Source organism: Quercus lobata, chromosome 6 (genome assembly GCF_001633185.2).
Source record: "Quercus lobata isolate SW786 chromosome 6, ValleyOak3.0 Primary Assembly, whole genome shotgun sequence".
Taxonomy (NCBI): domain Eukaryota; kingdom Viridiplantae; phylum Streptophyta; class Magnoliopsida; order Fagales; family Fagaceae; genus Quercus; species Quercus lobata.
In genome coordinates this window covers 6,886,054-6,904,871 of record NC_044909.1, presented here as the reverse complement: position 1 = coordinate 6,904,871, position 18,818 = coordinate 6,886,054, and the positions used below count along the sequence as shown (strand labels likewise).

The 18,818-nt window shown below is 32.9% G+C and overlaps 2 protein-coding genes across 2 annotated transcripts; one reads left to right on the top strand and one right to left on the bottom strand.

The window, feature by feature from the left end:
• Nucleotides 1-306: 306 nt before the first annotated feature.
• Nucleotides 307-2,834, bottom strand: LOC115949740. Its single transcript, XM_031067026.1, has 5 exons — nucleotides 2,522-2,834; nucleotides 2,093-2,419; nucleotides 1,788-1,864; nucleotides 1,491-1,721; nucleotides 307-585 (listed from the first exon to the last, which is right to left on the bottom strand). The coding sequence occupies exons 1-5, from the start codon at nucleotides 2,832-2,834 to the stop codon at nucleotides 307-309; spliced, it is 1,227 nt and encodes a 408-aa protein (XP_030922886.1).
• A 5,091-nt stretch (nucleotides 2,835-7,925) lies between these two features.
• On the top strand, nucleotides 7,926-18,758 carry LOC115949739. Its single transcript, XM_031067025.1, has 8 exons — nucleotides 7,926-8,181; nucleotides 8,486-8,677; nucleotides 9,234-9,408; nucleotides 9,617-10,015; nucleotides 16,686-16,858; nucleotides 17,162-17,353; nucleotides 18,032-18,197; nucleotides 18,343-18,758. The coding sequence occupies exons 1-8, from the start codon at nucleotides 7,966-7,968 to the stop codon at nucleotides 18,756-18,758; spliced, it is 1,929 nt and encodes a 642-aa protein (XP_030922885.1). The 5' UTR covers nucleotides 7,926-7,965.
• The last annotated feature ends 60 nt before the right edge of the window (nucleotides 18,759-18,818 follow it).

Below are 18,818 nucleotides of genomic sequence, written 5' to 3'. Positions count from 1 at the left end.
ACCATCAGCCTTGTACTTCACCCTATAGACCCATTTACATCCAATTGCCTTTTTGTTTGAAGGCAAGGGAGTAAGAGTCCAAGTATTATTAGAAACCAAGGCTACAATCTTAGCATTCATGGCCTCTTGCCATTTAGGATCCTTAACAACCTCATGATAGAATCTTGGTTTAGGTTTAGAAGTAATAAGAGAACAAAAATTGGCATAGGAAGGAGAGAGATGTGATGAATCAAGATTGTCCAAAAGAGGGTATTTGGTACCTTGAGTGACTGAGGAAGCACCTAACTTGCTGATGATAGGATTAGACTATGTAAGCTCATTGGAAATGATAGTGCTGCATTTATAGTCTTGCAAGTAGGAAGGGGGTTTGGTAGGCCTAGAGGATCTTCTTAAAGAAGGAAGGGAAGCATGTGGAACAATAGCATGCCCTTGATCAAGGGGCAATGAACTAGCTTTTGCAGAATTTGTAATGACAGGATCTGGTATGGCAGAATCTGGTATTGTAGAATCTGAGATGACAGGAAGAGAAGAGTCTAAAAAATTGGCTAGAAACCTGAATAGGACCAGAATCAGAAGATGGAATACCTGGTGAAGGAATAACAGGTTCTAAAAACATGGAATCATGTGGAGTAGCCACATTAGGACAAATAAGAGGAAGGGAAATAGAGGAGTAAGGTGAAGTGGCAGAAGAAATGAATGGGAAAGTAGTTTCATGAAAAGAAACATCCCTTGAAATAAAAATTTGCCTTGTGACTAAGTTTAACAACTTGTAACCCTTAACACCAAAATGGTAACCAAGGTAAACACAAGGAATAGATCTACGAGCAAACTTAGACCTATTGTGAGCTAATGTAGAGGCAAAGCAAAGACATCCAAAAACTTTTAAGTGATGATAAGAAGGAATCTTGCTATAAAGCTTCTCAAAAGGAGTTTTATGGTCTAAAACAGTACTAGGCAGCCTATTTATGATGTAAACTGCTGTCAAAACACAATCTCCCCAATAACAAAGTGGTATGTTAGACTGAAATTTCAATGCCCTTGCAATGTTTAGAATATGTTGATGCTTTCTCTCCATAACTGAATTCTACAACTGAATTCTGTTGTGGAGTAGCAACACAGGAGTGTTGATGGATAATCCCATGTTGAGCATAAAACTCTTTGAGAAAAAACTCTTGAGCATTGTCAGTTCTAATCACTTTAATGCTGGTTTGAAAATGAGTGAATATCATTTTGCAAAATGAAATCAGTAAAGGCCTAGTATTTGTTTTAGATTTCATGAGGTAAACCCATGTGGATCTTGTAGCATCGTCTACAATGGTAAGAAAGTATTTAAAGCCATCATGACTTGCTTTATCAAAGGGTCCCCATACATCATAGTGGATTAAATCAAAAGCATGATCAAACAAGTATTTAGAATTAGGAAAATGCAATCTTTTATGCTGTGCAATGGGATAAACAACACATTCTTTATTGGAATGAAAGGAAGATACCTCAGATATACAATGATGAAGTTTGTCATCAGAGACATGTCCTAATCTAAGATGCCACAAGTAAGGCTTAGTAACAATAGGAACATGAGAAATAGAATGAACAAAGGACTGTAAAATTGACTCTAGGACAGTAGTAGCTTCTAAGATAGACTTGCAATTCTCTGAAGTTTGCAGCAGGTACAGATTGCTATGAAGCTTACCCAATCCAATCATATTCCAGTAGGTAAGGTCCTATATGCAACAATAATTGGAGAGGAAAACCAAACAACATGACAAGGACTTGGTTAATTTGCTTACTGAAATCAGATTGAAAGTAAAGGCTGGGACACAAATCACATCCTTAAGAATTAAGTTTGAAGTAACCTGAACTATGCCTATGTGTGTGACAGGAACCTTTTCACCATTAGGCAAATGCACAAAAGAAAAGATTGAACTAGTAATCTTAGTAAACAATGAAGTGGAATGGATAATATGGTCAGTGGCCCTTGTATCAAGAACCTAAGTTTCCTCATTGTAAACTATTTTGTTTGAAGGATTTTCAGTAAAAACTGAATTCTTCAAATTAAGACAAACAGAATCCTGGAAAGAGGCACAAGAAATACCTGGGAGAGCTGAATTTGCTAAGTGAATAGCATCATTGGTGCCAGAAGAAGATGCAAGAGAACTCAGCATTGACAACAACTGTTGGCATTGTTCAGATGTGAAAGGGAAATATGCTGACTGTGATGTAGCCTCGAATTGACCAGGTTCACCATCAAGAGTCACTTGATTAGCCATAGACACCTTGCTCTTTTGCTTGTACCCTGGTGGAAATCCAACTAGTTTGTAACACTTCTCCATGAAATGACCAACTTTGCCACAATGACTGCATACAGGTCTGCCCTTTCCTTTTGTGTTCTTCCCAACTTGCTTGAACCCTTGAGTCTTGACTACAAGAGCAATTGAATCAACTAAAGTTCCTCCATTGAAACCTAAAGCCCTCCGCCTTTCCTCTTATGTCCCCAAAGAGAAAGCCTTGTCAATTGAGGGACTTGGCTCCATCATCAGAATCTGAGTTCTGACTTGTGAATAGACTTCATTTAAGCCATTAAGGAATTGCATCAAAGAATCTTGATGATGAAAGGATGTGATCTTGTCATTCACTCCACAGACACATTTACCACAAGAACAACATAGTAAAGGCTTGAGATTAAGCAATTGATCCCAAGAAGCTTGAAGATCAGTGAAGAAAGTAGTCACTGTTGTATCTCCTTGCATAATTGTTGAAATCAGTTTCTGAAGCTGTGAAATCCTTGGACCATTAGCTTGTGAGAAACGACTCCTAAGTGAATTCCAAACCTCCATTGCAGTGTTTCTATAAATCACACTTGTAGTGATGTGAGGAGAGACGAAATTCAAGATCCATGAAGAAATCATGGAATTGTTCTTTGACTAGGCAATCTTTTCCAAAGGAGTAATTGCCATGGAAGTTGTTATGGAGCCATCCACAAAGCCTAGCTTGCTCTTCGCATCCAATGCCATACGCATAGCCCTAGCCCAATTAGGGTAATTGTCTTCTGTCAAGAGCTGAGTGACGAGAATTGCACCTGGTGACTCTCCATTATGCTAGAAAAATGGACTTCTCGGATCCTCCATTGGAGAAAGCTCACGATGAGCAGTGGATTGAGAAGAAGAAGATTGCGAAGCTTGATCTTGGTTTGCCATTGACAAAAGCACAAAGCTTTGATACCATATAAGAAAACAGAGAGCTAGGAAAGAGAGAAATTGATAACAAGCTAGAGAGAAAATCAAGATTGAAGAAACTTTTTGTTAATTGCATTAATTATCAAACTGAATGTACAAGAGGTTTATATACCAAGACTAACACAAGAATGGAATAACTAACTCCACACTATACGGATCCAACACCTACAACCAATCACTATATTACACATGTTTATATACATAGCTTCTAATTGATCTAAGCCTAAACTACAGGTTGTATCTGCTACAACAATCGTTTAGCAAGCTCATCCACAATTCTTCCAATGCTCTATTCTAATGCTCCGCCTCTTTGTTCGAGCCTATGTCTCTAAACATTCTTCAACCCAATTAGCTTGAATTGCTTGCATCTGTCTTCTCCTTCTATTTCTTATCTGTACAATCAACTAAACTTTGACAGTGTAAAATCCACGTTTTACACTATCCAATAAGTGATTGTCACACTAGCATTTTACTTAAAATTCAATACATCTTACTACACCTAATAACATCTTAATAAATTTCCAATTTGGTTGAATTTATATATGAGTATTAGAATTGATTGGGTGTAGTTATGTTTGTTTTTAAATATGTGATAAGATGATGTGACATATTAGAATTAGAGGGGTAAAACATGAATTTTACACCACGTCCTTATATAATTTAATCTCTTTTTATTTTTATTTTTGTTGTTATTGTTATTTTTAGGGGATTCTAGATTCGGCCAATGCATCCCCACCATGTGGGCTACTTACTATACCTAATAACATCTTAATAAATTCCCAATTTGGTTGAATTTATATATGAGTATTAGAATTGATTGGGTGTAGTTATGTTTATTTTTAAATATGTGATAAGATGATGTGACATATTAGAATTAGAGGGGTAAAACATGAGTTTTACACCACGTCCTTATAGAATTTAATCTCTTTTTATTTTTATTTTTATTGTTATTTTTAGGGGGTTCTAGATTCGGCTAACGCATCCCCATCACCACGCGGGCTACTTAATTATGGGAGGTTCGGTTGTTTATTTATAGAAAAAAAAAACAGGATTTGTACAGTAAATAATACATATTCTAGATATCAGCAAACATATATATATATATATATATATATATATTCTAGAAATCCAGTGGAAACAAAGAATAATGTTGACTGTTGGGGCAACAAAAATGAAAAACTAATCTTCCAGATGGCATCTCTTTTCCAAAGCACACATTTGTTAATTTGTCTCCTTGTGACTGTTTTCAATTGAATTCTGCTTAAGCAGTTTCGTTGTTCGTTCAGTTGTCAACAACCCTATCTATGATTTGATTGTGAATTTCTATCTTGATTAATTAGTTTGATTGAATATTCATCTATTGCTTTCCACATTTTCCCTCTTGTTTAATAAGTTGGAATTGAAGCTGAACTTCCTAGTTCCTACCCACTACTTGTTTATGGCTTAATAAGTCACCATTTGGTTTAGGATAATTGGAAGAAATTTTTTATAGGATGTGAAATTTCGAATTCCTGAATATTTGTAATAGTGTTCAGCTTGTCCTTAGTTTTTAATTTTATTTTTGGCTTCAACATCAAGCATAGAATAAGTTGGTAATGTTTGCTTTATAAAGTAATGACTATGCCGACTTGCCAAATTGTTTTGTGCTGTTATCCACAAGGCTTGAAAGCAAAATTTACTTAATATTAATTTACTCATTATCAAGGTTAATATAATCGCTTGGGAATCACATCTTTAATAATATAGTATTATTAATTTTTATTAAGAATTTAATCAAACATCATTGACTTTGACATTTTAAAATTCTTCTAGAACAAAAAAACAAGAAAGATTGGTTTGCTCAAAATATGAACAAACGTCGCACCCAAACTTTCAGGTTTGGCAAACAACTCCATATTCCTTTGACAAAGTTTAGCAGACAATTTGATTGCATCCAAAAAGTTAGTTGGATCAGTACACGTTCTCAGCTATATAAATCTATTAAACCATGCATGCATATCTTGGCATTAAGTAAAACTTAGGAGAAAATGGGCAAATATCCCTTTCAAAAAAAAATCAAGCATTTTGCCCCATTTTCCAAATTAATTAGGAAAATGTCCCTCTTTTGAAACTCGATTTTCTCAAAATCGAGTTATTAAAAAAAAAAAATTCTGGAGCCCTATAGTGACATTTTAAGGAGCCTATAGTGACATTTTAAGGATCTATAGTGGCGTTTTGTAACCCGATCTCCATGAAGTCGAGTTACATGCAATTTTTTTTCTTTTTTTTTACCTATAACTCAACTTCATGGAGATCAGATTACAAAACGCCATTATAAGTCCTTAAAACGTCACTATAGGCTCCTTAAAAACGTCACTATAGGGCTTAACTCAATTTTGAGAAAATCGAGTTTTAAAAGAAGGGCATTTCCCTAATTAATTTGGGAAAGAGGGCAAAATGCTGGATTGTTTTTTTGAAAGGGGTAAAAGCCAATTTTTTCCGTAAAACTTAATACAAAATGATATCTATGTAGTCACATTTGATCTATCTTATCTACTCAATTCAACCCTTAACTTTTACTCAGTCCTGAGACTTATCTCACTTATCCATCTCGGACAACCCAGCTTGAGCAACCAAACAAAGGCGAGGATGACTTCATGTTAGCCTATCCAAAGACCACTCAACTCATTAATTAATCATATAATTAATATAGAAAAATCATGTCAATAATTACAATTTACAACCATTACTTCCCATTAACCACGATAACATAGATCGGGGTTCAATTCTTAGATATACTTTTGGAGTATGGAAAAATAGTGCTTCCTCCTTTCATATTCATGGTAAACCCTATCATAAATTTAATAAGTGAACTTCACCATAAATATGAAATGAGGGAGTATCATTTTCAGTGCTCTAAGAGTACCTAAGCATTACTTCTAAAAGGGAGGTTTACACATATATATATTTAGATTAGACTATAGTAAAATTTCATTTCAGATTAAATAAATAAAAAACAAAAAAAAACCGTCAAGATCTTTCATAAAAGAGATCTCATAAAAGAAAGAAAAACCCCGTAGGTATGACATTTGAACTGCCAAAAAATTTCTTTAAAAAAAATTAAAAAAAGAATATTTATTGACTTAATCATTCGATGATCAATATGACCAGCACTAAATTGGTGTCCATAGTCTATGTAAGCTGTGCAACCAATTAATTTAATTTATCACAAAAGATAGCAAATTAACTCTAAAAGACTTATGTACAAGGTTATTAATATTGGCTTTAATACAAAAAGTTTTATGCTTCCTACTATGTCAATAAAGTTCCTATTAATATAAGATCTATCATGGGAGAAGTACTTCCTGACTGAATATCGATCATGAAGATTCATTTTAACTACAATGACAATTTTCAGGCATCAAGTAATTATCTCTACCCATGAATTACATTATCTCTTTAATTTTCACAGAAGTTACATCCAAACAGCTCAAACGTGCATTTCAAGTTGACAATCTAATACATTAATTTCCAACACCGTGCCATTTCCGTTAGCTTTTGCTGCATTCAAATTTTCTTTTGAGCTGGCCCAGATAATTAAAGGTACAACTAAGACTAAAATGTCATGGAAAAAGGGAAATATTGGGTCCTCGCATGCATGCAACATATATACTACATACTATGCATGGTAATGAACTATAGTACTTAAAAAATGTATCATGGCGCACAAGGAGAGAGAAAAGGAAATTGTAGGTCCTTGCATGCATGCAATGTACTATATAGTATATACTATGCATGGTAGTGAATTAACTATATATGGTACTTAATAATGTATCATGAGGCACGAAGAGAGAGAAAAGGAAAAAATAAAAAATAGGAAGAAATGCGATATTTGACAAGTCTTTTGAGAGAATAGTCTTTGAATTGTCTAAGATTCTGTAAAACTTTCACATCATAAGAAAAAGAAAGGGCTTAGAGACCATTATATCCCTTGTACAAGTAGCAAAGAAATTAACCTCGATGGAGGATGCAACAAATTCGACGAAATTAGTGTGTGTTTATTTCAACATTTGGTAGGAATAATTGGTTCAAACGGCCTCTACCAATCAAATTGTTTATTTAATGCAGAAGAAATTAGTGTGTGTTTATTTCCAAGAATTAAGCATCCATGTTTGACTATGTTTCCCATTGTATTTTGAGTGAAGAACTAAATGGAGTCGATCAAAGAAATGAAGCTACTGCAGGGTCAGTGCACTGACCCTACAGTAAGAACATATGTAACAATAACAACAATCAAGTCCTCAAAATTTTAGAGTCGATCATGTCTGTCTTTCTCGATTAATAAGTATCAGCTGCTTCCATCATACATTTGTACTTGATAAGGAAAAAGAAAGAAAGATATTATCATATTTGAGCAGCTAGACTCGAGCTCTATACAAAATATTGATAATTGAAATTAACATATATAAAACCGTACTGACCAATTGACGTACGTTGTTCCCTTCAATAATCTATTTGCTATGTCTAACACAAAGAAAGAAAAATATAAAAAGTGTTAAGACAAGTCAAAGACTCTCTCTCTTTCTCTCTCTCAAATCTCAACATCAACTAAAGATTTAACATTATTAAAATAAATTTGACCTTCCAGTAATGAACTATTTACTCGGAGAAAAAAGACCACTACCACTATTATTTAAGGATGCAATGTGTGTGTTAGCAAGGTAGTGGAGAAAAGAGAGAAACAAAGAGAGAGATGAATGCTAATTTGAGTTCCTTCTTGATCTCTATAGTAGTCTTTGGATCACTTCTAGGAGTTTGTCATGGAGCGGAGTTGAGAAAACATTTTTACAAGGATAGTTGTCCCCTGGCTGAGGACATTGTGAAGGAAATCATTTGGAAACGTGTGGCAAGCAATTCAACTTTGCCTGCCAAGTTTCTGAGGATGCATTTTCATGATTGTTTTGTCAGGGTAATTCACATTTTTTATCTTTCTATCGCTCTCCATGCATTACATTCCTACTTATCATTCATGTCCTAAAATTACAATTTTTAGGAATATAATATTTTTTACAACGGTTGACATAGCTTGTTGTGATTGGCACATAATAAAATATTGTTAGTGGTAGACTTAAATTAAAGTGATATTATCCTAATCATAACATAGGTCATATCAACAACGTTCATAGCTAACATTCATTTCTCAAACCATTAAACACATGCACTGTTATATGTTTACTAGACACCTAAGGTCTTAAATGGCTATAATGTATCAGGGTTGCGATGCCTCTATATTGCTAGACTCTACAGCAAATAACCAGGCTGAGAAGGCAGCAATTCCAAACCTATCTCTGGGAGGATTCGATGTAATAGATGAGGTGAAGACAGAGTTAGAGAAGACCTGTCCTGGAGTAGTTTCTTGTGCAGATATCATTGCTTTGGCTGCTAGAGACTCAGTTTCCTACCAAGTAAGTATTGGAAATATTTTAGCGTGACTTGGAAACAAAATAGTAGCATTAGTTGGATGTGTCTGGTCTGAAAAACCATGCCAAGGCAGTGAAGTTGATATTTTTGACCAAATTCCTTCCCATTTCAAATGAAACAGAAACGAAAAGAATCACTTTCATGATTAAGATTTTATTTCTAACATCTAATAGTGTATAGAATGTTATGTTATATTATTTATCATTTTAAATAATGTGACACGAAATATACTTTTAGATTTGAAAAAAATTAATCCGCACAATGAAACTAATCTCCTTTACTAGTTCTACACCAAAAAATTAATCCGCACAATGAAACTAATCTCCTTTACTAGTTCTACACCTTCACCTGGTTTATGCTACTCTTTCAAGTATAAATACACACACCATTATCAAAATAACACTACCTTTACTGTTCCTATAAATCAATTCTGCCAGCAAAATGCAATACCTCGAGATCTTTCTCTTTCCTTTTTTTTTTTTTTCAACAACATCTTGAGTTTAGCATTATGTAATCAAATGCTTGTGGAAATGATTGCAGTTTCAGAGGCCAATCTGGGAAGTACTTACCGGAAGAAGGGATGGAAGCATATCACATAAGTCAGACTCAGAGGTCCGCGCCAACAATATCCCATCACCACTCTTCGATTTCAGTAGCCTAAAACAATCTTTTGCCAACAAAGGTCTCACAGTTCATGATCTTGTTGTTTTATCAGGTAAAGATTCTATATTGTGGAAAAAGCTTTATATAAGCTTGTAGTATGATAACACTGTTTCACTAAATCAAGGTCTTTTCAATAAACATATCGCGTATGTAGATGTAAAAATCTGTGCCCTATTGCTAGCCTTAAGCAGTAACAGTATTTCTTTCAAAATGATATCTTAAGTTGTGCCCAAGTGATTAACAAAATTAGTTTTGGTTAGGTGGACATACAATTGGTGTTGGGCATTGCAATTTCTTCAGCAACAGGCTATACAATTTCACAGGAAAAAATGATGCAGATCCTTCTCTAAACTCGACCTATGCTGCTTTCTTGAAAACCCAATGCAAAAACCTCTCAAACAAAATAACTATCGTACCAATGGATCCTGGAAGCCCCCTATCCTTTGACAACAACTACTTCAAAAACTTGAAGCTGAATCAAGGTCTTTTCCAATCTGATGCTGCACTTTTAACCAACAATGAAGCTACCAATACTGTCGATGAGCTGCTTGACTCTCAAGATTTTTTCACGGAGTTTGGTCAATCGATGAAGAGGATGGGAGCCATTCATGTGCTTACAGGAAGTTCGGGAGAGATTAGGAAGAAGTGTAATGTGGTTAATTCTTGAGAGTTAGTTGGTTTATAAGTGTGACAAATAAGTTGTATTTTTTTTACTTTTTGTGTCATTATGAATAATTTATAAAAATAAGTTCCCTTAAATATATATATATATATTTTTTTTTTGGGCATAAATAGAAGATATGCATAGATTAGGAATTAATAAGTCTGTTACATACTACACCAGCTTTATCAAAAGCTACAAGTTTTTCCCTCATAGGTAGTGGTTCCAAAAATATTACAAAAGAAGAGATAGTTCCCGATCCAAAGTCTTACTAATGCATCAGCACATTGGTTAGTTTCGCAGTAAATATGATCAATCCACTTATCGGGGATATCTTTCAATAAGTTTCAAATGGAGGTTCCGTTTATAGGTTATGACTTAATCTAATATTCATTTTATATTAATGCATACACATGTAAATGTATATAATTATGTGGTTTGAATTTTTCTTTACTAGTATATCAGTATCATAATTCAACCTCCTAAATAAAACTATGACCGAATCTTCCCCAGTTTAATAATAAAAAAAAATCTATGTCCACGTTGTATTCAATAGTAGGTTTTTTTTAGGTAGGCTAAGTTCATTCCCCTCACCGGCTCTCATAGCAACTCAATGGTTTGACTACTTATAATGAGTATCAGGTGTTGGGTTCGAGAGCTGGTGAGAGAGAGAAAGGAAAATTGGATTAGTACATTAAATAATACATATTCTAGATAGTACCAACCAAAAAAAAAAAAAAAAAGTTAATGAATGTCCTAAGAGCATTAGGTTAGAAAATATTTTTTTCAAATTTTTTATGGGAAAAGAAAAAAGTAATTCAAATTTTGATAACTTTTTATATTTCTCATAAAAGTGGTATTAAAACTTTTTTAAAATGGTCCATTAACAAATATTTTAAGAGCATCCGTTAACTAGAAATCTAATGGAAGCAAAGAACAATTTATCTATTGACTGTTGGGACAACAAAATGAAAACTAATCTTCCTGATGGCATCCCTTTTTCAAAGCACACATTTGTTAGTCTCCTTGTAATTACTGTGTTCAATTGAATTCTGCTTAAAGGCAGTTAGATATTAGAACTCCCGAATGGTACTGTAACAATAAGTCTCCTTTTTGGTCTAGGCTAATTGAAAGACATTCTTACTTTCTTATAGAATGTGAAATTTTGGATGCCAGAGTATATTTGTAATTGATGATGCCGAAAATATCACCAATAGGTCACACAACACTCGCGACTCAAAGTCGACCTGCACAACAAAATAACAAAAGACCTTAGAGAGCACCGGTGTTGTACCGGCCCAATACCCTTCGAAGGTCAAGTTAAAATTATTCTCACAACTCTAGAGTGTTAGAGAGGGTAAATTATGCGTACTTTAACTTGCGAGGGTATTGGAGTTTTTATAGTAGTAGATGGTCGGCCACTCCTCCTTGGTATGGAAGTCTTTTCCTTATAAAACTCTACTTGAATATTTCCGAGTGTGGTGAGCAAGATCTTTCCTTGTAGAGGAGATCTTCCTTTGGTGTGCGTATCTTCTAGAATCCCCTTTGTGCTAGAATTCCGATTTCGAGCCCTAGGGTGATTCAGGCGAAAACAGCAAAGACTCTACATCCAGGGCCTTTATCGTATCTCCCAGCGATAGGCCTTGGCGAGTGTTGGGCTAGTTCCCTTTTGGCCCATGGACCCGGATCTGTCAGGCCCATCAAACCATATTTTATCCTCTTCAGTAATAGTGTTGAACTTGACAATAATTAGTTTTTGTTTTTAATTTTTGCTTCCTGCACAATATAAAGGTAAGAATATCCATGGACCATGTGTATTATTTAAACAAGTTATATAACTTATTAAAAATGTCATGTGACTAAAATTATATATGAATGTGGTTTTTTTAACAATCATGCAGTGGATTGGAGGAAAATTCTTCTAAACTGGTTTAGAGGAAATTTTTTTTTTTCCATAAAGGTAATATTTGTTTCTTTTTATTTTTTATTTTTTATTTTTTATGATTCAATAAATAAGAGAGGGGATTGGACTCTGGAGGTGGACGCTAGCATGTGTTAAACACTTAATCTAGGCTTTCTTGTTAATATTTACTTTCTAAAGTACCGATTATGCTGACTTGCCAAATTGTTTTGTGCTGTTCTCCACCTCCACAAGGTTTGAAAGAAAAATTTACTTATTAGCTGATCATTATTGAGGTTAATACAATGGCTTGAGAATCACATCTTATTTGTGTGTACTTTAATAACATAGCATTATTAATTTTATCAATAGTTTAATAAAACATCATTGACTTTGACATTATTGTAAAATTCTTCTATAACAGAAAAATCATCACACTCAAAAAATTTGGGATTTGGCAAACAACTACCCCATGTTCCTTTGACTAGATATAATCAAAGTTCCTAGTGATGGAGACATTTTTTTTTATAGGAAAAAAAAATTATGAGTAATCCTACCGCCACAAATTATTTTACAATATTTTTACAAATTGTTGATGTTGCCAATTTCTTATTGGTCTTCATCTCAACCCACCATTAACATCATTTTTTTCATTTAATAATAACTACTCACCACATTAATAGTTTGTAAAAAATTTTGTATCTTTAGCATTAATAAAAAATTATATATATTTATTTATTTAAGCAAACAATTTGATAGCACCAAACAGGTAGTTGTAGTACGCGTTCTTAGCTATTTAGGCCCTGTTTGGTATGGCAACTCAAATACATGTTTTCAGTTTTTATACAACATTACACGTATTTCTATACATTTTTTCATTCACATGTATTTTCACATATGTTTTCAAATAACAAAATACATGTTTTTAAGTACATGTACCAAACACCCCCTTAAATCTATTAAACATGGAGGCGAAACCGTGTAAGCACGAATATGTCTTGGGCATTAAGTATAAAGTCAATACAAAATAATATGGATTTAGTCACACATTTGATCATTTTCATCAGTTGAATTCAACCTTAACACAGTTACTTGGTCCAGCCACCAATCCATCTCGGACAGCCCAGCTTGAGCAACCAAGCAAAGGCGATGATGATTTCATCTTAACCTACCCAAACACCAATTAACTCATTAATTAATCATATATATTAAAAAAAAAAACCATTTCAATAATTACAACTGTTCGTGATGACAAAGATTTAGAAAACAGCCATAAAAGATCTTACATAAATGAAAGAAAAACAACATAGATGTGATATTTGAATCGCGGAAAATATTTCTTTATTTCAAAATAATATTTAATGACTTAATCGTCGGATGTTCATTGATGAGCGCTACATCAATGGCCATATATAATTTTTTGTTTGTTTGTTTGTTTGTAGTTGTCTATTGTCCACATCGGCTGGACAACTAATTAATTGAATAATGTATCATAAAAAATAGCAAATTAAGTCTGAAAAGCTTATCAACAAGGTTAGGTATTGGCTTTAATCTGAAAAGTTGTATGCTTCCTACTATGTCAAAAAAGTTCTTATTAGTATAAGACCCATCATGGGAGAAATAGTCAGATTTGAATATCATAAAGTTTCATATTAAGCGTATGAGCACTCATATTAGTTAATGTATGATATTATAATAAAGAGTAAATTATGCTCATCAAACTCCAAAAACCATCCACATCAATCTATGTAAATTTGTGTAAATTTGAATTGTTACTACATAATCGTGTAAATATATATACACTATCATTATTAATATACAAATCTAATTTTTAATACCTTTTTTTGCTCATATGCAGAGAGAGAGAGAGAGAGAGAGAGAGAAATGATTTGAAGGAGTAATAAATAAATTAATAAAAAAATAATATTTTAATCAATGTAGTATGAAATAGATATAATGATACAAGTATTTTTATAAATATGATTATTTAAAATGAGTTTTGTCAACTTGTGTTTTTAGGGCATACAATAGTTACTAACGTGTGTCCTTAGGCCATACAATAGTAAACTACTTTATAAAACTTTTTATGAAAAAATGAAAAAGTTATGAACTTTTTTTTAGAATTTTTTCAATTTCCTATAAAATGTTTTAAAATAAATAATTAATGTAAACTCTAAAAGTATATATTAACTGGATTGATATAAAATAAATAAAAATTATCATCAAGTGTCAAGATCCTCAGCTGCGTGAATTACATTGGGTTCGTTTGGATAGAACTTATTTTCCTGAAATTGAAAACTGAAAACTGAAAATACTGTAACAAAATAATTTTTAAATGATTGAATAGTGTCGTAGGACTCATTTTTAATAAAAAAATTGTTAAAAAGTGAAATTTGTGAGTAGTGCACGAATATACTGTTCACTGCTGACTGGTCAACAACTACGGCTGAAGTAAAAAAAAAAAGAAAAAAAGAGAAAAACGCAGACTTAAAACGCAGGCTTGTATCCAAACCCACACATTATCTCTTTGTCTGTAGATATATTCATCAAACATCTTGTCAAGTTGACATTCTGATGTGCACGTCTAACATCGTGCCATTCCGGTTATCTTCTGCTGCATTGACATTAATTTCCATTTGAGCTTGCCCAGATAATTAAGTGTACAACTATGACTAAAATGTCATGAAAAAGAAGAAATATTGTGTCCTTGCATAGAACTGTGGAAGAATATATGTACACTATATACCATGCAGAGTAGCGAACAAAAGATAGTACTGAAAAATGTATTATGTGAGGCTGTAGGAGAGATAAAAGAAAAAATTAAAAAAAAAAAAGTCTGATTAATATATTTTAGAAAAGGTTTTATGAAAAATTAAGAAATTTGTCAAAAAAGTTAGTCATTTTTTTTTTTCATTTTTCTATAAAAGTTCCATAAAATAGTTTGCTAATATATCTCCTAAATATATACATTAATAAAACCAGTAGCGGCTCTACATGCAAGCCAGGGTGGTCACAGGATCACCCTGACTTGCAAAAAAATGTATATATACACTTGTCAAAAACATATTATATGCTAAACTAACCTACTATGACTATTCTAATAAAACTGTGACCACCCTGACTTGCAAAAAAAATGTATATATACACTTGTCAAAAACATATTATATGCTAAACTAACCTACTATGATTATTCTAATAAAAATTATGAACACCCTGACTTGAGAATTATAAAAATTTGGGTTCAAAAAAATATAAGAGTAGTGCTACTACATTTATAACATTTTCACAATAATTCTATAACAAATCTAATGTAGTAAGTTGTTACTGATTCTAATTTTGGTCAAATATTAATATATATATTTTTTTACCCACTAATAACAACTTTTTGCATAAGATTTATTGTAAAAATATTGTGGACGTAGCATTACTCCAAATTAATTTTGTCTTCAAACATAATTCTTAGTCCTTGTTTTTTTTAAAGCTTAAATAACAACAATAAATATTAACTCAAATAACAACAAACATAAACCAAACAAAAACAAGACAAGACCAAACAACAACAAGTGATAAAATTATTCAACAAAAAGCTTATTATAAAACAAAAAGATAAAATATATAGTTGTTCAACCTATTCAATAAAAAAAAATTATAATTTCATTTTTCTTTAAAAAATGATACCAAAAAAATATTGTGGTAATTTATTTTTTAAGGACCATCCTAAAAAAAATTTCTAAAGCCACCACCGAATAAAACCCAAATAAAAGATAAAAAAGAAATGCAATATATCTTATCTGAGACAGTAGTCTCTGAGTAGTCACTTGAAAAAAGAAAAGGCATGTAGGCTGTATCCCTTGCACAACTGGCAAAGAAACCTCGATGGAGGATGCAACAAATTCGACTAAATTTGCGTTAAATTCAATTTGTGTCGGCGTTTGGTAGGAATAATTAATTCAAACAGCTCCCACCAGCCATATTGTTAATTTAATGCAGAAGAACTTAGTGTGTGTTTATTTTTAAGAATAAAGCATGCATGTTCGACTATGCTTCCTATTATATTTTTTAGTCAACAACAAACGTCTGTTTGGGAATAATTTATTTAGTTATTGACTGTAATGTTAATAAAATATAATTAAAAAAAAAAAAAACTAGCTTATAATTAAAATCCAAATGCATACAACGTCGTCAAAGAAATGAAGCACTGTGTCACTAACCCTACACTACAGTACATAAGAACATATGTAATAATAACAACAACCGATTAAGTCCTCAAAATTTTAGAATCGGTCATGTCTGTCATGAAAAACATGCCACAATATCCATATATACTCTCTGCATGTGTCTTTCTCGATTAAAAATTATCACCTTCCATCATACTTGATAATGAAAAGAAAGAAGACATTGTAATGTCAAGTAGACTCGATCGAGATCTATACACAACATTGATAATTGAAATTAATATACATAAAACTGCTCTAACCAATTGATGTTGTTCCCCTAAATAATCTATTTGCTATGTTAGGTAATTTTAACTAATACAAAGAAAGAAATATATAAAAAGTGGTAAGCCAAGTCAAACAATCTCTCCCTATCACAAATCTCAAAATCAACTACAGATTGAACATTATTTAAATTAATTTTACCTTCTGAGAAAGAAGACCATTACCTCTATTTAAGGATGCAATGCTTGTGTTGGAAAAGTATGTAGTAGAGCAAAGAAACAAAGAGAGAGAGATGAATACTAATTTGAGTTCCTTCTTTACCTTTATAGCAGTGTTTGGGCTTCTAGGAGTTTGTCATGGACAGTTGAGAATGCATTTTTATGAGGAGAGTTGTCCCCATGCTGAGGAAATTGTGAAGGAAATCATATGGAACCGTGTGGCAAGCAATTCAACTTTGCCTGCCAAGTTTCTGAGGATGCATTTTCATGATTGTTTCGTCAGGGTAATTCATCTCTCTCCCTTCTTTCTCTTTTCATGAATTACACCCCTCCTTATGATACACGTCCTAAAATTACAATAAATCTAAAAATATAACATTTTTTACAACTATTAACATGACTTCTTATAATTGACACATGATAAAAGTATTGTCACTAGTAAACTTAGGTGGAAGTGATATTTTTTAAACCATAATGGGTTATGTTAGTTACATTCATAGCTAGCATTCATTTCTCATACTAGGAAACACATGCATTGTTATATGTTTACCAGACATCTAAGGTCTTGAATGGTTATAATGTGTCAGGGTTGTGATGGCTCTGTACTGATAGACTCTACCCCAAATAACCAGGCTGAGAAGGCAGCAATTCCAAACCTATCTCTGGGAGGATTCGATGTAATAGATGAGGTGAAGACAGAGTTAGAGAAGACCTGTCCTGGAGTAGTTTCTTGTGCAGATATCGTTGCTTTGGCTGCTAGAGACTCAGTTTCCTACCAAGTAAGTACTGAAAATATTCTAGTGTGACTTGGAAACAAAAGAGTAGCACAAGTGGGATGTGTTTGGTTTGAAAAACCAAGCTGGTGAAGTTGATGTTTTTTATCAAATTCACGATTAAGATTTTATTTCTAATATATCTAAGAGTGTATAGAATGTCACGTCATTTAAAATTTTATATAATATGACGCTATATATAAATGATATTTTTTTAAAGAGTACGATTTTGGTAAGGATGAGGTGTAAGAATATTACTTAAAATTTAATACATCCTACCACACCAAATAACATCTCAATAAATTCTCAATTTGATTGGATTTATATATGGGTATTAGAATTGATTGAGTGTGATTATACTTATTCTTAAATATGTGATAAGATGATGTGGCATATTAGGAGTAGAGGGGTAAAACATGAGTTTTACACCACATCCTTCCATAATTTAATCTCTTATTTAAAATTACGAAACTGATCTGTTTCAAATGAAGAGGATGCTTTTAGAGTTTTGCACCAGTTCACCTAGTTTATGTTATCTTTTAGGGAAAAATCTACCTTTTTTGTTTCTATAAATTAATTTTGCTAGCAAATTGCTATACCTCAAGCTCTTTGTGTCTTCTTCTTTTTTAAATAACGTATTGAATTTAGCATTAGGTAATCAAGTACTTGTGGAAATGATTGCAGTTTCAGAGGCCAATTTGGGATGTACTTACCGGTAGAAGGGATGGAATCATATCGCGCCAGTCAGAGGCCCTTGCCAACATCCCAACACCATTCTTTAATTTCACCACCCTGAAACAATCTTTTGCTAACAAAAGCCTCACAGTTCATGATCTTGTTGTTTTATCAGGTAAAGATTCAGTGTTCACGAAGTATTATTATGTAGATGTAAAATTTAAGCCCTATTGCTAGTAGTCTTAAGTAGTAACAATCTATTTCTTTCAAAATGATATCTTGAGCTGTGTCCAGAAGATTTATAAATTAATTTTGGTTAGGTGGACATACAATTGGTGTTGGGCATTGCAATTTCTTCAGCAACAGGCTATACAATTTCACAGGAAAAAATGATGAAAATGATGAAGATCCTTCTCTAAACTCAACCTATGCTGCTTTCTTGAAAACCCAATGCAAAAGCCTCTCAAACAATGTAACTTTTGTGCCAATGGATCCTGGAAGCCCCCTATCCTTTGACAACAATTATTTCAACATCTTGAAGCAAAAGGAAGGTCTTTTCCAATCTGATGCTGCACTTTTAACCGACAGTGAAGCTACCTACAATGTCAATGAGCTGCTTAACTCTCAGAATTTTTTCACGGAGTTTGCTCAATCGATTATGAGGATGGGAGCCATTCAAGTGCTTACAGGAAGTTCGGGAGATATTAGGAAGAAGTGTAGTGTGGTGAATCCTTGAGAGCTAGTTGGTTTATAAGTGTGACAAATAAGTTATTATTCATTATGAATAATTTTGTTG